Source organism: Trichoderma camerunense (genome assembly GCF_050948025.1).
Source record: "Trichoderma camerunense strain CBS 138272 chromosome Unknown V8C40scaffold_10, whole genome shotgun sequence".
Classification (NCBI taxonomy): Eukaryota; Fungi; Ascomycota; class Sordariomycetes; order Hypocreales; family Hypocreaceae; genus Trichoderma; species Trichoderma camerunense.
The window spans coordinates 137,741-158,883 of record NW_028145360.1 but is presented as its reverse complement, the minus strand read 5'-3'; the positions used below and the strand labels follow the sequence as shown (position 1 = coordinate 158,883).

Here is a 21,143-nt window from a genome sequence, read left to right as displayed (position 1 = left end):
GTGGAGGTGGCCGCCTGGAGAGCGCTGCTGTTTAGCGGACGGCTGTCCTGTAGGTCTCTGTAGGCCTAGGTTGTGATGGATCTGGAGATTGTGATGGACGGCTGTGATTTGCTTGCATCTAGTACTATTGATTTCAAGTTCACAGCCCAGGCTAAACAAGGCCAAGCCACGAACAACGATGGTGATATGATATGATTTGATGATATGATACGATACAAGATGCAATGCAATGCGACGTGACTGAATCAGCCTGTCCTGTCCATAAGTCGCGACATGTCGTCACAGCTGCCACACTCCTTTTCCCATCTCCTTTTTAGCATCAAAAGTAAAAACACAGAGCAAAAAGAGGAACAATGCAGAATGTATGACCGCATCGCTTCTCCAAACGGGGGGCCAAAATACGCCGGTGGCTGCTCTCACCACATGGCCGCCACCTTTATTTTCCTCCGCGAATTGCCCCTCCATGGGAATCTTCCGCCTTCGAAGCGCCACCTTTTAATCCCCCCTTCTTGTCCCGTAGCCTCGTTTGACCGCGTCACTGCCAGCCTCGCCCTCTGCTGCTTTTCTCTCTTCTCTCTTCTTCTGCTTCTGCTTCTGGCCTCCTCTCCTTGGTGTTCTTCCATATTTCTATTTTTAAAATCTCCTTCCATTCTTCCCCCCTCGTATTCTCTCCTCCTCCCAACCAACCATGGCCGCAGTCATCGACGAAGACGCCCTCGAGCCGTCCCTCCAAACCCTCCTCGACCAGCGCTCCCTCCGCTGGATCTTCGTCGGCGGCAAGGGAGGCGTCGGCAAGACCACGACTTCGTGCTCCCTGGCCATCCAGCTGGCGAAAGTCCGCCGCTCCGTCCTGCTCATCAGCACCGACCCCGCCCACAACCTGTCCGATGCCTTCAACCAAAAGTTCGGCAAGGAGGCCCGCCTCATCAACGGCTTCGATAACCTGAGCGCCATGGAGATTGACCCCAATGGCAGCATGCAGGACCTGTTGGCCGGCCAGGGCGAGAGCGCCGAGGATCTCAACGCCATGAGCGGCGGGATTGGAGGCATGATGCAGGATCTTGCCTTTGCTGTATGTTGGCAGGATGCAATATATACATGTATATGGATCTCAAAAACTAACCTATTCGCCCGTATATAGATCCCCGGTATCGACGAAGCCATGTCCTTTGCCGAAGTCCTCAAGCAGGTCAAGTCCCTCTCCTACGAAACCATCATCTTCGACACCGCCCCCACCGGCCACACCCTCCGCTTCCTCCAGTTCCCCTCGGTCCTCGAAAAGGCCCTCGCAAAGGTCTCCCAGCTCTCCTCCCAGTACGGCCCGCTGCTCAACGGCTTCCTCGGCTCCAACGGCGCCCTGCCCAACGGCCAGAACCTCAACGAGATGATGGAGAAGCTCGAGTCCCTGCGCGGCACAATCTCAGAGGTCAACACCCAGTTCAAGGACGCCGAGCTCACCACTTTCGTGTGCGTCTGCATAGCAGAGTTCCTTAGTCTTTACGAGACGGAGCGCATGATTCAGGAGCTGGCGAATTACGGTATCGACACACATAGCATTGTTGTTAATCAGCTGTTGTTCCCCAAGAAGGAAAATGATTGCGAGCAGTGTAATGCTCGTAGGAAGATGCAGCTCAAGTACCTCGACCAGTATGAGGAGCTCTACTCTGAGGACTTCAATGTTGTCAAGATGCCTCTGCTGGTGGAGGAGGTGCGAGGAAAGGAGAAGTTGGAGAAGTTTAGCGAGATGTTGGTCAAGCCGTATGTTCCGCCGCAGTAAAGGATGAGGGGGCCCTGCGAGGAGAGAGAAACAATAGAAGATTCTTGAAAAAAATTAAAATAAAATAAAAAATAATGAAAAGAGAACCGTATTTCATGTACGAGTAAACACTTAATGGGCCATGTATGCGTCTAGATTCCCCCCTTAAATATATGTACAACTTGAGGGTGTTTTCACCTACTTTAGGATAGGTAGTAGTAGAAGTAGTTGATCTGACAGCTCTACAGCTCTACATACGTATAATTTATAAATCAATAAACAAACAATTGATATCTTCGTTTTAATAGTGGGCGTCCTCAACACTTCACCGAATTCATTCACATTCACTAGTCTCAATAGAACAAAAATTGATGGAATTTGTTTCTTGTATTTCAAGCTCCCTTTTTCTCGAAGCTTCTGCCTCCTATCCTACCAAAAGTCCTAAAATGCGCTTTCATCAATACCCTCCTCAGCTCATCTCGTTTGCATAATAAACCTCCCAGCTATTCTCGCTCGAAAAAAACACCATACATGCTGCACATCTTAGGAGTGCGAGGGAACGAAGCCGTTTCTCCCCCTTTGCCATCAAGGGCAATCATCTTAAAAAAAGAAAAGGAAAAGGAAAAAAAAAAAACATGCGTAGACTCAAAGGACATGACCAAAGAGTAAGGTAGAGAAAAACAAAACGCCTAATCCAAGCCAAGCTGAGCTCTGATATGAGAGTGTCACCCCCCAAGCCCTTTCAAATATTGCGTGGTATTTCCTTCCTGTTCATCCATTGTATTGTGTTGTAAAGTGCTTGCCAGCTAAATGCAATTGGGCTCAAGTTTTTTTTTCTGGTATATGTCTGCGCTGAACAAGCATGCAGCGCGGCCAGCATTAAAATGTAGTCGTTGATTGAAAGGAAAAAACGAAAGAGAAAATGCCTCCCTTGCTCCGTGTTTTCGACTTGAAGCCATTCCTGATGGCTGTCGAATGCAAGTTTGTAGTGGATATTGTCATAACAACTTCTCTCTCTGCCACGCTTAAAGCTCTCGGTAGTCGCTTGGCCGGACTCTTCGCTGCTTGTTCTGGTGTCGATGCGGGTTGACAGGCTTTCGGAAATAGGCATCGTCTTCGCCACCTCCCTGTGTGAAGTTGCCGCCGTTTTGGAAGCCGTTCATCATGCCTCCGCCGTTCATCCCGTTCATGCCGCCGCCCATTCCACCCATGGTGTTCATCCCATTCATACCGCTGGCATTGTTCATGCCCCAGTTGTTGTTCATACCACCGCCATTCATGTTCATATTGTTCATACCGTTCATGTTGTTGTTCATGCCGTATCCTCCATTCATATTTCCATAGCCCCCATTCATGTTGTTGTTGTTGAAGCCTTGCATACCCATCATGGGCATATTCATCATAGGCATAGGCATAGGAGGCATGCCCATGTTCATACCCATGTTCATGCCCATATTCATTCCCATGCCGCCCATGCCCATCATGTTTGGCATCATGCCCATGCCTCCATTAAACATCATGTTGTTCATACCCATGTTGGGCATGCCATTCATCATGTTGCCGTTCATCATGTTCTGGGATTGTTGGTTTTGCATAGCGCGGGGTCCTTTGGGTATCTTGGGATTCTCTAAGAAGTCTTCAGCGGGCCGCTTCTTCGAGACGGCATCCTCTGCCTTGACTAGTTCAGTCTTGCCATCTGCAGCCTGAGAGCTGGGAACGAGACTCTTTGACTCGGCTGAAGGGGACTTGGATGCCGAATCGACTGATTCTGTAGCTGGTGAGTTGGGTTTCTGCTCTGAAGACTCGATGCTCTTCCGCCTCGTCTTGTCCTCCACAGCGTCTGCTGCTCCATCTTCCTTATTTGCTGCGTCTTTAGCTTGATCATTCTCCGAGTTGCCTGGCACTTCTTCCGTGTTGCCCTTAGGTGACGACGGGGGAGTGACCTTGGCAGCTTCCTTCTCCTTGAGGTACTCTTGAATCTTCTTTGACACTTCTTCATCAGGCTGGAGATCATCTATTAGCACACCTTCGGTCTGACAAGCAGGGCAGACGAAGTCGCTTTCGATGAGTGCATTGGTTATGCAGTCATTGCAAAACGTCTTCTGACAGCACGGGGTTTTCATTGGCTCTATGAACATCTTCTTGTCAATTGAACATTCGAGACCACGCTCTTGCATTTCCTTGTCTTCCGCCTGCGCCGTCTTGGCCGCGGCAGAAGAGGACTTGGCCTTGGCCTGGAATTGCTCCCAAGAGGCCCTGTCTGGCTCAGCAATGACAAAGTCTCCCTCAGCGTTGACCATGATTCCTGAGGGCCGTTTGGTTTCATCACCTTCCGACTGAGCTAAAATGACAGACTTATCCACCTTTTGTAGAAATGAACGAGGTATGCCAGTGGTGCGCTTGACGCGAGGTCGGTTATCAAAATCGGGATCATCGTTGGTTGGGCACAACTGGATCCAATGGCCCTTGTTTCCACATCGATAGCAAATGTACCCATTGGGGGGGTCATGGTCAGGAACATTCGCCGGCCGCTTGGAGCCGGGTTTACCGAAAGGCACTGGTGCTTGGCTGTTTGAATGGTTAGTAACTTGATCGCATCGGTCATAAGAAAAGGATGGCAACTTACTGAGACAACTCTTCTTGCTGGGCTGACCACTGCTCTGTTTGAGCAGCAAACATGGCGGCCATTCGATCCTCCTCTGTCATGGCATCGTTCATCTGGCTGAAAGCATTTGTATTTGGCTTGGAGGCCGATACTTTTGCCAACTGTTCCTTACGGCCGGCATTCTTAGCCGCTACGGGCATCTTGCCTGAGACATATCGAGCGGCTCGCCCAGCTCCAGGCTTAACGGCGGGCTGTCGCCGAGCAATCACTGTCGTTGACCTGGGAACAATTGTTGTATCATCATCGTACTCTGCGCAATCCCGAGTTAGTATCTAACTAAGACATGACCGTTGTGTTTGTAGACTCACCTTCACTGTTGTCGTCTGTGTAAATATAGAGGTCGAAATCCGTGCCATCACCCAATCCGCTCTTGTTGATAATCTCACGTTTGAGCTCAAAGACTGAGATACCTGTGCCGTCAAATTCCACTCTAGTGGGCTCCTTCTGCGACTTGAACTTGAAGAACACCGAGGAAGACATTGTTGCTGAAGATGGTGATTTTGTTTCTTGGAGTTACGGTAACAAAATGCAAAATGCAAAAGTAGAATAAGATATGTCAAAAGGACGTTAGGCTCGTCAAAAGTAAGACCGAAGGGGCTATATATCTGTAAAGTAAATACGTCGGAAGACCTCAGCCATAAAACAATGACTAAGTGAGTATTGATTTTTTCTTGCTGCTAGCGAACTTTTTTCTTGTTTTGATTCTTCTCTTCTTGGTTCTGCACCTCGGTGCTGTTTCAACTCAAGATGAACTCAAAATAATCAATTCTGATGGTAAATTGGAAGAAAGACAAAGACAGTAGGGCAAATGGGTATGTTGAGTAATGGAGTACAAGCGGCAATAAGCCAGAAGGAAAGACAACCCTAGAGTTCCCCCTCACTTCCTGATCACCATAACAGACCAGCCTATGCACCAGCAAATAAACAACCAACTGTTAGCCGTCTCTGGACCCTCCGTCAGACAGGCTAGCAAAATCCAAAGAAAAGCAAAATAAGGACGAAGCGAATAAACGAGGGCTTATTCGCTGGGAGAAAAGGAGGTGGAAGATATCAGCGTCGTCTCGGTCGAGAGGCCGCCAAATGGCTTGGGCTACGTGGACGGTTCTACCGGATCGATCACGCAAACAGAGACTGCGAGAGCTTTGAACCCGTCGAAGCCACCGCTCAGCGCGATGAAAATCGATGGACGGCGAGCGAACAATCGCTTGGGCGCAAATCGTCGATGGTTCGGAGATGGATTCGATGGGCGGACGATGAGTCGTGATGCAAACAGGGAGAAGGAGAAGTGAGGAGAAAAAAAGAGAAGCGGAGGCCTGGGGACCGTTAGTCCATTATTAATGGGAAGCGCGTATTGATAGCGAGCGCAGGCCACTTTTTCGTAACGAACCGGCAGCGTTTGCCTTTGCCGGCGAAACTTTCCCCCAGCCCCGGGGAGCTCACGTGCCGAAACTCCGTCTTGGAGAAAGCTAAAGAAGTGACAAGGAACGACAGGGGTGACCTGGATGGTACTTTTAGCATCAAGCCTTGCGCGTCTCTGCCCACACAATGTAGGTGGTTGAGACCGCGCGATAGCTTCGTGGTGTAGGTACCGCTACGGTATCTGCACCCATTTTCATCAGCAGCTGCCGTTGGTAACCGGCTCGCCAAAAAAAGTTCCCCTCCAATCTGCCCCGCCGCGTGAAGCTTCTGCAGCCAGCAGAAGTGCGTGTATCTTCGCGCTGCAAGAGGTAGGGCGACATGCCCCGCACCATCTTTCTTCATGACTTCGCTCCGCTGCCCTCGACAAATCTGGACGAGGATCAAGCCTTTCTCTTTCTCTTCCCAATTCACACAGAGTCCTCGAACAGCGACTCATTCGTTTCGACCGTATCTCACCGACTCGATCCGTGCTCACCAAGCTAGAAAGATGGCGCCTCAACTCGACAGCTTCTTCAAGCAGGTTGACAGCAACACAGATGTCTTCATCGAGCGTCTGCGCAAGGCTGTCGCCATCCCCTCCATCTCGGCCGAGGATGCTCGCCGCCCTGATGTCGTTCGCATGGGCCACTTCCTGGCCGACGAGCTGAAGGCCCTGGGTGCCTCGGTTGAGCTGCGCCCGCTTGGCAAGCAGCCTCACAAGGAGCATCTCGATCTGCCCCCCGTTGTCCTCGGACGATATGGAAACGACAAGAACAAGCGAACAATCCTGGTCTACGGCCACTACGATGTCCAGCCTGCGGAGAAGAGCGACGGATGGGCAACCGAGCCTTTTGAGCTCACGGTCGACGACAAGGGCCGCATGTTCGGTCGTGGCTCTACCGACGACAAGGGACCTGTCCTGGGCTGGCTCAACGCCATTGAGGCCCACCAGAAGGCTGGCGTCGACTTCCCCGTCAACCTGTTGATGTGCTTTGAGGGTATGGAGGAGTATGGCTCCGAGGGTCTTGATGATCTGATCAAGGAGGAGGCCAAGAAGTTCTTCGCCGATGCCGATGCTGTCTGCATTTCGGACAACTACTGGCTCGGAACTGAGAAGCCTTGCTTGACCTATGGTCTCCGAGGCTGCAACTACTACTCCATCGAGGTTTCTGGCCCCGGTGCCGACTTGCACAGCGGTGTTTTCGGTGGACAGGCCCACGAACCCATGACCGATCTCGTTGCCGTCATGGGCTCCCTTGTTGACTCCAAGGGCAACATCCTGATCCCTGGTATCTCGGAGCAGGTTGCCCCCGTCACTGCTGATGAGGAGAAGCTCTACGAAAGCATTGCCTTCACCATGGAGAACCTGCACGAGTCTCTGGGCAGCACCACCACCATCCACGAGGAGACCAAGCCCACTCTGATGGCTCGCTGGAGATACCCCTCGCTCTCTCTCCACGGTATCGAGGGTGCTTTCTCTGCCCCTGGTGCCAAGACTGTCATTCCTGCTAAGGTTGTTGGCAAGTTCTCCATCCGAACTGTCCCCGACATGGACATTGAGACGACCAACAAGGTTGTCTACAAGTATGTCGAGGAGCAGTTTGCCAAGCTTGGCAGCAAGAACAGCATGAAGGTTTATGCCCAGCACACCGGAAAGTGGTGGGTTGCCTCACCAAAGCACTGGAACTTTTCCGCCGCTGCCAAGGCGGTTGAGCGTGTCTGGGGCGTTGAGCCCGACTTCACCCGTGAGGGTGGAAGGTGAGTTGTCTTTTTTTATATTCCTTCTACATACTACCAAATACTAACATGATCCTGCAGTATCCCTGTCACCCTTACCTTTGAGGAGGCCACTGGCAAGAACGTCCTGCTGCTGCCCATGGGAAGCTCAACAGATGGCGCTCACTCTATCAACGAGAAGCTTGACAAGCGCAACTACATTGAGGGCATCAAGCTGCTGGGTGCTTACCTGCACTATGTCGCCGAGGAGCCCCAGAACTAAGGAGGGCATGAATGAACGAATAAATAAATCAAGATATCAAGATGCATTGGAAGCAAAAGCGTGTACGTTACGAACTCGTAGGACATTGATACCGGGCATGAAAAATCGCAATGTATCAAATGTGAAAACTCGTCGGCTCACCACACCTACGTCATACGCAGCATTATCTCTCTGCGTTTATTTGCACTCCATTCTATTCCAGAGTATCCAAAAGCTGGAAGAGGCAAGGACTGATGCTGCAAATACCCAGAATGAAGCCAGTCCCAAGCATGTACATTCATCTAGGCGCATTATGCCAATCGGATAGATATTCTGCCTGTAAATATGAACAATCTCGATCGGGCTTCAATCTCGTGTTAGTGCCCCTCCCCATCCGTGCGGCCGCGGCTTCCGGCTAGCGGCCCAATTAGTGGATAGTTGAGCATGGATGGATCACTGGCTTGACTGGACTTTGATTGATTGATCGACTGGTAGCAAGTCAGAGACAAGTACCGACGCTGCGACCGGCCGCTAATCACTAAAGGGCATTTTGGCGCCCCATGACCCTCGATCGGACGGGCGGGAGGTTCAAAAACTCCAGCAGTAGGACTATTCGCTGCTCTATCAAGGCTAGGTGATTTGCAATAGAATACGTGCAGAGACGAAGTTACATGATGCTTCAGCGAGGCTACGCAGATAAATAACCTGTAGTAAAAGCTGGCGGCTGTCAGGGAGATGACTGACAGCGGACATACACTGACGTACGATTTCGATGTTGGCCGGTTGGGTACCATTGAACCTAATCACTTCGCCGTGCGGTGCAAAAGAAAAGACGGAATCCCTTGGCCGTACTAAAAGAGAGACTTGTCTGCGGGGTTAGTGGTTGATCAATCACATCAACAGCGGTACTCGTCAGATACTTGCACATAAACGAGCAGCAGGTGAGCTCCCAACGCAAAGAGAGTTTGGGCGGTGTCGGCGGTTAGTCGAGCCATCAGATCAGTGGAAGCTCTGCAGCAGCACCTCGTTCGAGGCCAAGCTCCCTGTCCTCATTTCTTGTGCTCTCATCGTTTCTTCCACTAAACATCTCGTCTCTTGCATCCTCTTAGGCATCCATATTGCTTGCTCTATGGCGGGCGGCATTTGGGAGGCCTTCTTTTTTGAAGACGACATTCGGGCCATGGTGCGAGAGAGCGGCATCTCGGCGACCAAGCCGATCTTCCCCAGCTATCTCCTGCCGAGCTTCAAGTTTGCATTTCCTGGGCGTCGCCGCCACTCTGCATCGTCCACATCGTCAACAGGGTCGGAGCCATCTAGTAGCCGTAGCGATGACGCTTCGTCGGCAGTGACCACGCCAACCGGCTCTCCACCAGATGGTGATTCAGCATTCAACAGCCTGAAAAACACAGCAGAGCCTCGACGTCTCTCTCGGACGGCGGCAGATACGCTGCGCTGTTCGAGCTGTGCTACGGACATTGCTTTTACGTCTCAAATTATTTCCAAGGGATTCACAGGTCGCTACGGTCGTGCGTATTTGATCGCACCTCCGCCGGCAGACTCGTCGCTGCTGAATATCCGCATTGGCAAGAACGAGAACAGACAGCTTGTCACCGGATGGCATGTGGTGGCGGACATCTGCTGCGGGATCTGCTCGCGCAAGCTCGGCTGGAAGTACGTGGACGCCAAGGAAGAATCACAGAAATACAAGGTGGGCAAGTATATCCTAGAGACGGAGCGGGTGGTGACACATCGGAACTGGGAAGACACCACCATTTCTGAGGGCCAGGAAGAGCTCATGTACGAAGCGGAACAAAAAGAAGACACGGCGAAAAAAGACGATGATGACACCGAGATTGAGTTTGACTCTTCGGATGAGGATGAGTGCGAGGCCGTTTTTGCTGGCCTTTGGGATGCGGAAACCGCTGCAAAGCGCAGGAACCGCTTGGCGGCCAGACCGAGGGCAGCTCAGCAGCAGGGCGAATGATGTCGCTGGGCGCTGAAGCCATTATTCATGAAATTTGATACCATTCTTTGGCGTTTTTTGCACGTTTGTAAAGAGGAATACCCCGAACAGCAGTTCTGTCTTTCGTTTATCATGCTTTGGCTCTTGTTGGTTCTACATCTACAAAGATGCTCTGATAGTCTACGAAGCATTAATACTATGACGCAAGTTGATCTTTGTGTGCGTCCTGTGAGCAACAAGGGCTATTCTACAGAGCGGTTGACCGCAGATGTTTTGAGATTTTTTCCGGTCACGATGCTTGGTGCTATATACTTGATGCTTCCTTAAGATATCTACTAGCAAAATTGGGGTGCTGAATAGGCGTTCCCTTCCTTTGAGACTGTGTACTACTAACTGCTAGGCGGTGTCGGTGGAATGATCGGACCATTTGTATTCGACGTCTCCTTCGGGGAACTAGCAATAGTACCTGTACGTCGGTAATGAGGTTACAGTGGTGAGATTGAATCTGCCTGTTGATTTCCCCATTACTTCGTGACTGTACACCATCTATCCGCCTGTACCAAGGGAGCCTGTCATACATTGGGCACTTACAATTTGAACATGTGTAACCGAACATGATGAGCTGACAACATGAAGACGCCTATATGTATAGGTACGACGTGCAGTCGGTGTAGATGTAGGCTGATGTGTCATAAGTCCAAGATGGTCCAAGGGCAAGATTTGGCCGCAACATTCGAGCATAGGAGGCCATCACCAGATGCAAGGGGGCTGATGCCAGGCGTGATGCGCTGTACGAGCGTACCGTAAGCATAACAGGTAACAGCCCGTCCGGTGCGAAGTAGACAGTACTTGTGAGGCTCGTGTTTTCAGCTTCATTCCCCCCCTTTTCTCCCTTTTGGTCTTGGAATCCTTGTGCGAAGGATGGGGGAACGCAAGTCCGGTGCAAGCCCCTGAGCGGGATGCCGTGGGAGCACCAGTACACTAAATAAACACACTAAGTGATATTGTTTTTTATAAGGAGTACATGTAATTTTATCTGTCACTCGCTCTCCGCCCGTGTATCTAGCATATCTTACGAGTACGCACGAAAGAACCAATGCTCTCAGCGTTCGGTCGTTTCCTCGGCAGTCCATCGGTTCCGTGAGATTTTTAGCTCTGCTGTAATCATGTTGTGCTGCCGCAAACGGTGGACCGCTGTGGGTAGATTTGGGACGTTCTAGCGGGCTTCAGCGCGGCCATGAATGGTAATTTACGGAGATGTCGAGGTCATCAATCCCGGCAGTACCGCTGACCTGTTCTGTACTGTAATTGCCCGTTAATGAGGGGGGACCCTTGGGGCTTGCGAGCCCTGTAACTTCGTCACTGGCGAAAGGGGGCACCGGCCTGTAGGGGCCGAAACGTGGGGGCTCCAGCTGTCGATGTCACTATCAGCGGGCCCTTGTTGGCCGGCAGGGCATGCGTCATATCGTCACTTTTCGAATGTACACGCATCCCGTGCAGGTGCCACAGTGGGGTGGGCGGTGAACGAATTGAGTTGAGCAGCAAGCAGCTCAAACCCACAGCTGCGTAACTGGTTTGGCAGCAGCGTCGGGTTGATGCAACCGCCAACATCCCTCTCCAGTGCTGTCTTTTCCCCCTCCGTCGATCAAGGTCTCTTCGACATCTGTCCTTCGCCCAGTTGTATCATTATTACAGTCCGTCGTTTGCATCCTACCGATCTCACCATCGACGATACCTACAGCTACTTTGCAGGCGCGCCAGTTCCCGCCCTGCCGCTGCGTACCGGTACGTAGCAGCTTCGCCCCTTGGCCGCACCAGATTTCTGCCCCGCAGGGTCCATGCAAGCTTGCACTCGTAGTGGTGGTCATTGCAATACCTGGAAAGGTGGTGACGGAGATGGGAGTTGGGGAGCTCGCCCACGCTCGTGACCCCCCTGATGCGATGCGAGCCCGGGTAGCCTGTACTTTGCATTCCTGTTTGCTGACTTCTCCAGACCCGGGCCACCAGTGTCACCTCCAGAGCCCTGACAGTTATTTATCATCCCCCGGGACTGTTGGACCAGAGCTGCTGCGGTTCTCCGGCCCTTTCTTCTACTGGTCCATCACGACACCACCACTGCTATAATTGATACCCTCCGATAGCTTTCCATCATCACAGCCAAGCCAATCCAGCCGACTCGATAGACGTTCAGAATATACGTATTCCATATGCAAGGCACTTCCGGCCACCGCTCCCGCGGTTCTGAGGAGTACGGGGTGTACGATGATGCAAAGACGTACTATGCTTCCGAGGAGCGCCACAGCAACCGCTATGGAGTCCGAACTCGAACGTACTCGCAGGTAGGTGCTTAATTGGTAGCAGAAGAGGGACAAGACAATACTAATGAGACTTTGCTACAGAATAGCTTGGTGAAGCAGTTGGAGAGGATGGGGGCGCAGGAGCCGTTCCGACGTGGAAGCCACGGTTAGTCCTCTCTTCCAATTTCAATGGAGAGGTGGAATGTGCAAGATTTTAACCATAGCTATGTAGACGAGACCACCATGGAGACGGGTCGCCGATTTCTCGTTCAGGTTGATGCCACACTGGAAATCCTGAAGAACCAGGAGGACACTGACGGAAACATGCAAATCACGATTGAGGATAATGGCCCCAAAGTCATTTCTCTGAGAACAGCTGCCTCGGCTGGCCACAACCGATTCGAAGTCCGAGGAACTTACATGCTGTCCAATCTCCTGCAGGAGTTGACATTGGCCAAGGAGTATGGCCGCAAGCAAATCATTCTTGATGAAGGTCGCTTGAACGAGAACCCTGTTGATCGTTTGTCCCGCTTGATCCGGGATCATTTCTGGGATGGACTTACCAGGCGAATTGACGCATCTAGTATTGAGATTGCGGCTCGCGACCCCAAGGACTGGACAGATGACCCTCGTCCGAGAATCTATGTCCCAATTGGAGCTCCGGAACAGTATGAGTATTATCAAAAAGTTGCTGCTGACAGACCAGAGCTCCGTCTTGACGTCCAGCAACTGCCGGAGAAGATCACGCCAGAGTTGATTCGCGACATGAACGACAAGCCGGGTCTGCTGGCTGTAGCTGTGGAGAAGGTGGAAGAGGAAGATGATCTAGGCAACAAGACGACAAGCTTAAAGGGGCTTCCCTTTGTCGTTCCCGGTGGCCGTTTCAACGAGCTTTATGGTTGGGACAGCTACATGGAATCTCTAGGCTTGTTGATCCACGAAAGGGTCGATCTAGCCAAGTCCATGGTGCTCAACTTTTGCTTCTGCATTGAGCACTATGGAAAGATTCTCAATGCCACTCGGTCTTACTATCTGGGCCGATCTCAGCCTCCCTTCCTGACGGACATGGCTCTTCGAGTATATGAGAAGATTAAGCATGAGCCGGATTCCAAGGAGTTTTTGAGACGAGCCATCCTCGCAGCCATCAAGGAGTATCACAGTGTCTGGACCAGCGAGCCTCGGCTAGACCCGGTGACGGGCCTCTCCAGGTACCGGCCAGAGGGTCTAGGAGTGCCTCCCGAGACGGAGGCAACCCACTTCGTCCACATCTTGAAGCCCTACATTGAGAAGCACAAGATGGAGTTTGAGGAGTTTGTCCGAGCTTACAACTATGGCGAGATCAAAGAGCCTGAGCTGGACGAGTACTTTTTGCACGATCGTGCAGTCCGCGAATCTGGCCATGACACATCGTACCGTCTCGAGGGCGTCTGTGCTGACCTTGCCACTATCGACCTCAACTCTCTATTGTTCAAGTATGAAACAGATATCGGACGGACCATTCGAAGCCTCTTTGGCGACAAGTTGGTCATTCCAGCTGAATTCTGCCAGGGAACGCCATACCAGCCCGGCGAGTCCGTGTCATCGGCGGTCTGGGACCGACGCGCCAAGCGGAGAAAGTTGACAATGGACAAGCTGATGTGGAACGAAGAGGAGGGCATGTTCTTTGACTACGACACAGCCAAGAGACAGAGGTGCACGTATGAGACTGCCACGACCTTGTGGGCGCTCTGGGCTGGAATTGCAACGCCCAAGCAGGCTGCCGATTTGGTGAAGAAGGGCCTGCCCAGGTTCGAGATGTTTGGTGGTGTGGTGGCTGGAACGGAGAAGTCTCGGGGTGCAATTGGATTGGAACGCCCCAACCGGCAGTGGGATTACCCATATGGCTGGGCTCCGCAGCAGATGCTGGCCTGGACTGGACTGCTTCGGTACAGCTTCACCGAAGAAGCTGAGCGCCTCGCTTATAAATGGCTCTTCATGATCACCAAGGCGTTTGTCGATTTCAATGGAGTAGTGGTTGAAAAGTACGACGTCACGCGTCCGGTCGACCCTCATCGTGTTGACGCCGAGTATGGAAACCAAGGCCTGGACTTCAAGGGCGTTGCGAAGGAAGGGTAAGTCTCGTGCAGTCCCTGCCGCTGTGTGAGCACGGCATGTATGCTATCGTGGGATGCTAACGTAAACGCGCAATAGGTTCGGATGGGTCAATGCCAGTTACGTTTACGGACTCCAGATTGTGAATGCGCATATGCGACGAGCACTGGGAACGTTGACTCCATACGAAACGTTTATCAGGGCAATTGAGCTGAACAATGAACGTGCCTTGGCCGGCCTGACCCTGACGTGACATTGTTGATTCGGAGACCAATACCGAAGCGGTGACTGCCCCGAGACGATACGATGAGCGGCTAGAAGAAGAATGTCACCAGTACGCCGCCAAGGCTGAAAGGGGAATATGAAGAAACTGGAGACAGATCGACTTAGAAAATGTCATGAGAGCTGTTCTGGCAGTCCATGAGTCAGCAAAAATGCAGGTCAACAGAAACGCATAAGAAAGTAAAACAGAAAGCAAGCAATAAAATGACGTTGTTTGAAACGCTTTAGTCCGACCAACCTTGTAGATACTCGTTGATAGTAGCTAATTGCCCCTATAGAAATCAAGAACACTTCATGAGAAGGTGCCATCATGCAGCTCATTCGCGCGCGTGTAAATGCAATCCCATGTGATTATGAGCTTGATAGGGTCTCGTAGCAGGATGGATGGATGATAGCTGGGCTGTGTAAACTCGAGGGGTAGGAGTCATATTGGCCATCAATTGCACCAGCCTGCGGGTTGCTGGTGTAAGACTCGCGGTTGATCATTTTACCGAGCCAGCTCCGAGTCTTTTCGATTGCTCCATAACCATACAATGCAGATGCAGTCACCATTTATAGACTTGGAGCACTGGGTTGAAGGGACACGATCGAACATTCACATGTACTATCCATGGATGAAGAACAGTTTGCCATTTATCAATATTATTCGATTGAGAGCCAGATGCGTATAGTATCTACCCTCTCTTTTCTACTGCGCACCTCAATAGACGGATAAGTACTTATCAGCTGGAGCATCTCACTTGAATGTACAGTAGAATCTAGATGCGTCACTTCACATGCAAAAGAGTTCCGGTGGGCCGTGGGGAAAGTGGATTGGCTGGCGAATTGCCGATTTGAGCGTGCTGTGGAGAGGGTTCGCCACTTAAGACCGGAAAGAAGGTACTACCGGACGGCGCAGGTTTGAGAAGGAGAGGATGTCGTTGAGAGGGAAGGAGGGAAAGAAGGGAAAGAACAAAAAGAAAAGTAAAAAAAGAAAGAGGCAGGAGATATAGCTATCCGTAAATTTGTATCAGTTCAATTTTTCATTCTCTGCATTCTCTAGACTTCTCAAGATCACAGCACCAGCTGGAACTATCGAACTGTTATACGCAGACTACGGACACATGGAGGCCACACGACAACGCGGGGCCGACGGCTGACTTTCTCTCGGCATCTCGGCCAATGGCGGCTAACCCACTCCATCGACATTGAAGCTCCCTTTGAGCCGAGCTGGAGCCGCGCCGCATCTGGACTCTTGCCAGCGCCTGTGGCTTTCCCGCTTAAACAGCAGTGAAGCTCGGTCACGTCACGCTGTTTAAGCTGCAAGGGGGGCTGGCATATGCGTGGGCTGCCCTCTCGAGTGCCGAGCTTCAAGTCCCCAGGCCTCGTCTAAGTGGCTGGACCTCGCTGAGGTGTCGGGCCATTCCGGCGCTCAGAAGGCGAGGTGGAGTGGCAGCCGTGGGAGTCAGACTTCAAGATCCGAGGTGATACTGCAATGGGGGAAAGGGAGAGACAGCTGCTGTGGCTGGATTCGGAGCCATGACTGGACGCCGCGTTTGATGGGTTGTGTGAGAGCACGGGTCGAGGCCTGTGACTCGGCTCAAACTTTAACTTCTTGCTGTTCCTCCTCCTCTTTTATTCTTCTTCTACATCACTTTTCCTCATTGAAAGCAACTTTGGTTGTGTGATTAGTCTTCTGGATCTCCTTGTTTCTTCATCTTCTATTCAATTGACTTGATTCATTCCTTGTCTAACACGCAGTGACCACTTGCATCATTCATCATGGCTTCCAACAACATGGTGACGCTGGCTGTGAATCCAGACAAAGAAGATGACCTCTTCCTCCAGGAAGTCCAGCAGGTCAAAGATTGGTGGCGCGACTCACGATGGAGGCACACCAAGCGTCCCTTCACTGCCGAGCAGATCGTCTCTAAGAGAGGCCATCTGAAAATTGAGTATCCCAGCAATGCCCAGGCCAAGAAGCTGTGGAACATCCTGGAGAACCGTTTCCAGGTGAGTCATTGCAGTCATTTTGCTATGATGGTATCTCCAAGGAAGCCTTCTAACAAGAAGATGTAGAACAAAGATGCTAGCTATACCTATGGCTGCTTAGAACCTACAATGGTCACTCAGATGGCCAAGTACCTCGACACCGTCTATGTCTCTGGCTGGCAATCATCTTCAACCGCCTCTGCGTCAGACGAGCCCGGCCCTGACTTGGCAGACTACCCATACGTAAGACTCTCGGTCATTGGACATGTACACAAGAACCATCTTGGCTGATTTCCTTCCTCTTAGACCACTGTGCCCAACAAAGTTGGCCATCTCTTCACGGCCCAACTCTTCCATGATCGAAAGCAGCGCCAGGAACGCCTGAGCATCCCCAAGGCTCAGCGTGCCAACGTGGCCAATATTGACTATCTACGACCCATCATCGCCGATGCCGATACTGGCCATGGCGGTTTAACTGCCGTCATGAAGCTCACCAAGCTCTTTGTTGAGAAGGGTGCTGCTGGTATTCATATTGAAGACCAGGCTCCTGGCACTAAGAAGTGCGGCCACATGGCCGGCAAGGTTCTCGTCCCCATTAGCGAGCACATCAACCGTCTGGTTGCCATTCGTGCGCAAGCCGATATCATGGGCTCTGACCTGATCGCCGTCGCCCGTACCGATGCCGAGGCTGCGACTCTCATCACCACCACAATTGATCCTCGTGACCATGCTTTCATCCTTGGCTCTACCAACCCCAATCTGCAACCTTTAAACGACCTTATGATCGCCGCCGAGCAGAGCGGAAAGTCTGGTGATGAGCTTCAGCGCATTGAGGACGAGTGGATTGCCTCTGCTGGCCTAAAACGATTCGATGACGCTGTTGTTGCCGCCATTGAGGCCAGCTCTGGTCCCAACGCGGCCAAGGTCAAGAGTGACTACCTTGCTCGCGCCAAGGGCAAGAGTAACGCTGAGTCTCGTGCTCTCGCCAAGAGCATACTTGGCAAGGACGTCTTCTTCGACTGGGAGGCCCCCCGAACCCGAGAGGGTTACTACCGCCTGAAGGGTGGCTGTGACTGCGCCATCAACCGTGCCATTGCTTACGGTCCCTTCTGTGACGCTGTCTGGATGGAGAGCAAGCTTCCCGACTATGCTCAAGCCAAGGAGTTTGCCGACGGTGTCCACGCTGTTTGGCCCGAGAAGAAGTAATTATACCCTCCTCCCTACCCCTTTGCTATAATTCCAAGTTGTTTATCTAACAAATTTGCAAATAGGCTCGCGTACAACCTCTCGCCCTCTTTCAACTGGAAGACTGCCATGCCCCGTGACGAGCAGGAGACTTACATCCGTCGACTCGCAAGCTTGGGCTACTGCTGGCAGTTCATCACTCTTGCTGGTCTGCACACGACCGCTCTCATCAGCGACCAGTTTGCCCGCGCATACGCCTCCGTTGGCATGCGCGCGTATGGTGAGCTTGTCCAGGAGCCCGAGATGGAGCAGGGCGTCGACGTTGTCAAGCACCAGAAGTGGAGCGGAGCCAACTACGTCGATGAGCTGCAAAAGATGGTGACTGGCGGAGTGAGCTCCACGGCGGCCATGGGTAAAGGAGTTACTGAGGACCAGTTCCATTAAGGGGACATTCGTTGTCTAACATCTCATTCCCTCATAACCCTTTCCGCCAATCTTTATACCCTGTTCCAGAGCATGAGAGGAGTACATTGATTTTAGTTTCTTGGATAATACGTAACGTCACTTGATTTGGGATTAAAAAGATTGACCGCCGCAGAAACACAAATGAAAAAAAAATGTTACACATTAAAAATATGTACTTGTAGTCAATACTGTTTCCCATAGATTCAGCAATGCAAACGGCTTTGAAAAAAAAAAAAGACCCTTGAACCGCAGTCAGCATGCTATTGGCGTTGAACGTTGATTCATCATCGTCGAAACACCAGCCACCACCGATCCGTCCCTCGCTCCCCATGGCGCGGACAATAAATGCTGCGCACTCCCAGTCTAACCATTGACGCCCACCCAGAATAGCACGGACGTTTGAAGCAAAAACCAAAAGTAAGAAGAAAATGTTTAGCAAACAAGAGGCGTCTGTAAACAGGAGCATCAATGTATGATTCCTAATGTCGCAAGTCCCCCCCAGAAAACGTTCTCCCCCGAGATGAAGGAAAAGAGAGAAAAGTCAAAGGAAAAGCTCAGCATAGGATAAAAGGGGGCAACGAGCATTTCTAGAGGTTATCCTCTCCATTCTCTCTGGAACACGGCCAAAGCACCCTTAAAGACACCAGCCAGCCAGGTAATACTCCACGCACGAAAGTCGTTCAGAAACGCAGCGATCCTGGGCCGAGCCTAGTCAGCCTCGGCTAGCTGCATAATCAACTTGGCGGCCCGATCCAAGAAGGGGAACGGGCTGGTGACCTCCTTCTCCTCGAGCAGCCTTCCGTCCTGGGTCTCGTAGCCCGAGCACTTGAAGTCCACAAGATAGACTCCCTGTTCCATCTCATAGATTTGAATGTCCATGTGCAGGGCAACGAAGTCCTTGCGTGAAGTCGGGTCTTCGGGAGAGTAGACGTGGAAGCTGTCTGGCGACCCGCTCTTCATTTCAGAGTCTTGTCGGCGTTCTGCCTCTCTTTGGATGTCTAATCATTGGGTACGATTCGTTAGAATTATAGATTCTTCAGGATTGCGTTGCATGGGAAGTTGAAAGTTCACTCAAAGACTTACCAGACGATGGCCATCTGACTTGGATATGCCACGGATCCGCAGGTAGTTTATACTTCTTAGTAGGATCAGAGTCACCTAACTTGCGTGCCAAAGGAACGCCGTTTGCAAAGCTGCTATCACGACTTGTAGCGTCGTCCCCTCCTCTGCCGTGTGCCTCGTCGTAACCCTCATCCCGGAGATGAGATGCACCAAGCTTGTGGAGGGCTTTGTGAATACAGAGGAGGGCCTCCCATGGCGCATTGCGAGACCGGATGCCAAATTGCCAGCGCACAGGCTTGGGCTTTTTGGCGGGTGTAGTAATTGGTGTCATTCCTTGTGGGCGTTTACTAGACTCGTCCAGGCGTAGAGCATTGCGTGCGTGAGGATTTAGACGACGTGCTGCCTCTTCCTTCTCGGCCTCGGTTCTGGTAGCGGGTAGCTCATCGTTAATCGCTATAGCTGGGGGTAGAGTCTCGTGATCGGTTCCATTCTTTTCCCTCTCCATGTAATCTTTGTGATAGGCGGGGAGACTGCTCGGCAGGATGCCGACCTTGTTGACGTATGGACGAGGGGATGTGCCTCCAGGTGAAATGGCGGATCGAGTAGAAGATATGCTCATCATAGGACTGCCTTCCTCACCAGTGAGGCCAGATTCTGGATCTGGAAGGCAGTTAGTATCCAGCTGGCTTGGTTACAAAGAAGCGGCAGGTTAGTGGGAAATGGAGTATATGAACTCACTATTTGCTAGCATGAGTTTGTTTTCTCGGACAATCATGTAGGCGTCCTTGATTGCTGAGGGTTCCTCGGATTGGAGAGCCTCTTCGACATCGTCTTTGCCGTAACCCATGGTCTTGCTAATCTTTTCTGTAACCTCATTGTGGAGCTTCTCTTGCACCTTTTCGGGAGCATTGGGTGCAATATCACTCTTCTGAATAGCCTTATTGGGGTCAACGCCAGTATGAAAGAACTCTTCGACGGGAGGCTGCAAGTATGTGGGCAAGTCGGTGTTGAACCACGGGTCAGCCCTAATCTCGTCAATGGTCATTCGCTGGACCGGATTGACAACTAGCATGCCCTTGATCAAGGCGGCCGCACCAGCCGGCATCCATTGGGGCATGCTGTAGGTACCCCTGGCGATTTTGGCAAAGAGGCTAGGGATGTGCTCATCATCAAAGGGTAGCCTTCCGACAAGCAGGACGTAGAGAATAACACCGCAGCTCCACACGTCCACTTCGGAGCCGGCGTAGAGCTTTCCACCGATGACCTCGGGGGCAGCATAGTTGGGGCTACCGCAGCTCGTCTTGAGGAAGTTGCCGTCGGTCATGATGTTGCTGAGACCAAAATCGGCAATCTTGACGTTGAGATTCTCATCCAGTAACAGGTTTTCGGGCTTGAGGTCTCGGTGGACAATCTTATGACGATGGCAGTACTCGACAGCACATATCATCTGCTGGAAGAAACGGCGTGCCTCTGCCTCCTTCATGCGGCCGTTCTGGACAATGTAGTCAAACAGCTCGCCACCGGCGTACTCAAGCACCATGATGATTTCGGCCGGGGTCTTAATGACGGTATAACTAGTCGACGACACAAGATTAGCAAGAATTGAAGGGCCGGGAGAAGGAAGTGGCATACAGCTTGATGATGTGCGGGTGGCGGAGCAGCTGGAGATACTCAATCTCACGCTCGACTCGGCCGGCCATGTCGCGGCTGATGAGCTTCTTGCGGGTGATGATCTTGAGGGCAACCTGCTGGCCGGTGCCATTGTGGATGGCCAGGCGAACCTTGCCAAAGGAGCCCTCGCCCAGCGTGCGGATGACGGTGTAGGCGCCGATGCGCTGCTCGGCCCGGGACTTCTTCTCCTGCGGCTGCTGATCGGTCCTCGCGATGTTCTTGGGCGCCGTCGCGACATCTTCCTGCTGAGGCTGCGGCTGGTGCCGGCGGACGTGGGTGGACGACATGGAGATGGTCAGCTCCTCATCCTCGAAGCCTCGGGGGGCCATGGCGGGCAGCGGGAGGAGCACAGGCTAGGC

General features: G+C 51.9%; 8 protein-coding genes across 8 annotated transcripts; 5 read left to right on the top strand and 3 right to left on the bottom strand.

Moving 5' to 3' along the window:
• The first annotated feature begins 316 nt into the window (after positions 1 to 316).
• V8C40DRAFT_246250 (guanine nucleotide exchange factor GET3) lies at positions 317 to 1,954 on the top strand. Its single transcript, XM_083216080.1, has 2 exons — positions 317 to 1,072; positions 1,142 to 1,954. The coding sequence occupies exons 1-2, from the start codon at positions 689 to 691 to the stop codon at positions 1,775 to 1,777; spliced, it is 1,020 nt and encodes a 339-aa protein (XP_083072431.1). The 5' UTR covers positions 317 to 688; the 3' UTR covers positions 1,778 to 1,954.
• A 560-nt stretch (positions 1,955 to 2,514) lies between these two features.
• On the bottom strand, positions 2,515 to 5,206 carry V8C40DRAFT_23054 (cleavage polyadenylation factor subunit MPE1 domain-containing protein). The gene is made up of 3 exons (XM_083212731.1): positions 4,730 to 5,206; positions 4,383 to 4,671; positions 2,515 to 4,324 (listed from the first exon to the last, which is right to left on the bottom strand). The coding sequence occupies exons 1-3, from the start codon at positions 4,899 to 4,901 to the stop codon at positions 2,782 to 2,784; spliced, it is 2,004 nt and encodes a 667-aa protein (XP_083072430.1). The 5' UTR covers positions 4,902 to 5,206; the 3' UTR covers positions 2,515 to 2,781.
• V8C40DRAFT_23078 (uncharacterized protein) lies at positions 5,129 to 6,279 on the bottom strand. The gene is made up of 3 exons (XM_083212789.1): positions 5,809 to 6,279; positions 5,530 to 5,734; positions 5,129 to 5,446 (listed from the first exon to the last, which is right to left on the bottom strand). Exons 1-3 carry the CDS (start codon positions 6,180 to 6,182, stop codon positions 5,357 to 5,359), a joined length of 669 nt encoding a protein of 222 aa, XP_083072429.1. The 5' UTR covers positions 6,183 to 6,279; the 3' UTR covers positions 5,129 to 5,356.
• V8C40DRAFT_246245 (metallodipeptidase) lies at positions 6,103 to 8,555 on the top strand. Its single transcript, XM_083216079.1, has 3 exons — positions 6,103 to 7,577; positions 7,638 to 7,880; positions 7,980 to 8,555. Exons 1-2 carry the CDS (start codon positions 6,181 to 6,183, stop codon positions 7,816 to 7,818), a joined length of 1,578 nt encoding a protein of 525 aa, XP_083072428.1. The 5' UTR covers positions 6,103 to 6,180; the 3' UTR covers positions 7,819 to 7,880; positions 7,980 to 8,555.
• Positions 8,556 to 8,628: 73 nt separating this feature from the next.
• On the top strand, positions 8,629 to 10,137 carry V8C40DRAFT_246244 (yippee zinc-binding/DNA-binding /Mis18, centromere assembly-domain-containing protein). Its single transcript, XM_083216078.1, has one exon. It carries the CDS (start codon positions 8,927 to 8,929, stop codon positions 9,779 to 9,781), a length of 855 nt encoding a protein of 284 aa, XP_083072427.1. The 5' UTR covers positions 8,629 to 8,926; the 3' UTR covers positions 9,782 to 10,137.
• A 1,214-nt stretch (positions 10,138 to 11,351) lies between these two features.
• V8C40DRAFT_246241 (alpha,alpha-trehalase NTH1) lies at positions 11,352 to 14,744 on the top strand (the record flags this gene model as incomplete). Its single annotated transcript, XM_083216077.1, has 5 exons — positions 11,352 to 11,545; positions 11,754 to 12,099; positions 12,160 to 12,223; positions 12,290 to 14,168; positions 14,248 to 14,744. Coding segments are annotated over exons 2-5 (2,224 nt in total), but the record flags the coding sequence as incomplete, so codon positions are not given.
• A 1,447-nt stretch (positions 14,745 to 16,191) lies between these two features.
• Positions 16,192 to 18,030, top strand: V8C40DRAFT_266320 (isocitrate lyase 1; the record flags this gene model as incomplete). The annotated part of the gene is made up of 4 exons (XM_083219749.1): positions 16,192 to 16,422; positions 16,489 to 16,644; positions 16,708 to 17,603; positions 17,673 to 18,030. 4 exons carry the CDS (start codon positions 16,192 to 16,194, stop codon positions 18,028 to 18,030), a joined length of 1,641 nt encoding a protein of 546 aa, XP_083072425.1.
• Positions 18,031 to 18,045: 15 nt separating this feature from the next.
• Positions 18,046 to 21,113, bottom strand: V8C40DRAFT_279705 (kinase-like domain-containing protein; the record flags this gene model as incomplete). The annotated part of the gene is made up of 4 exons (XM_083221278.1): positions 18,046 to 19,049; positions 19,135 to 19,773; positions 19,852 to 20,687; positions 20,746 to 21,113. The coding sequence occupies 4 exons, from the start codon at positions 21,111 to 21,113 to the stop codon at positions 18,760 to 18,762; spliced, it is 2,133 nt and encodes a 710-aa protein (XP_083072424.1). The 3' UTR covers positions 18,046 to 18,759.
• Between the last annotated feature and the right edge of the window lie 30 nt (positions 21,114 to 21,143).

Excerpts from the sequence above, each read along its gene's own strand:
- V8C40DRAFT_246250 (XM_083216080.1), top strand. The coding sequence starts at position 689 with ATGGCCGCAGTCATCGACGAAGACGCCCTCGAGCCGTCCCTCCAAACC. Across the intron at positions 1,073-1,141 it reads TGCAGGATCTTGCCTTTGCT|ATCCCCGGTATCGACGAAGC; the intron begins GTATGTTGGCAG and ends GCCCGTATATAG.
- V8C40DRAFT_23054 (XM_083212731.1), bottom strand. The coding sequence starts at position 4,901 with ATGTCTTCCTCGGTGTTCTTCAAGTTCAAGTCGCAGAAGGAGCCCACT. Across the intron at positions 4,672-4,729 it reads CACAGACGACAACAGTGAAG|AGTACGATGATGATACAACA; the intron begins GTGAGTCTACAA and ends GGGATTGCGCAG. Across the intron at positions 4,325-4,382 it reads CAGCAAGAAGAGTTGTCTCA|CCAAGCACCAGTGCCTTTCG; the intron begins GTAAGTTGCCAT and ends CCATTCAAACAG.
- V8C40DRAFT_246245 (XM_083216079.1), top strand. The coding sequence starts at position 6,181 with ATGACTTCGCTCCGCTGCCCTCGACAAATCTGGACGAGGATCAAGCCT. Across the intron at positions 7,578-7,637 it reads TTCACCCGTGAGGGTGGAAG|TATCCCTGTCACCCTTACCT; the intron begins GTGAGTTGTCTT and ends ATGATCCTGCAG.
- V8C40DRAFT_23078 (XM_083212789.1), bottom strand. The coding sequence starts at position 6,182 with ATGAAGAAAGATGGTGCGGGGCATGTCGCCCTACCTCTTGCAGCGCGA. Across the intron at positions 5,735-5,808 it reads GGCAAAGGCAAACGCTGCCG|GCCTCCGCTTCTCTTTTTTT; the intron begins GTTCGTTACGAA and ends AACGGTCCCCAG. Across the intron at positions 5,447-5,529 it reads CTGTTTGCGTGATCGATCCG|CGAATAAGCCCTCGTTTATT; the intron begins GTAGAACCGTCC and ends CTTTTCTCCCAG.
- V8C40DRAFT_246244 (XM_083216078.1), top strand. The coding sequence starts at position 8,927 with ATGGCGGGCGGCATTTGGGAGGCCTTCTTTTTTGAAGACGACATTCGG.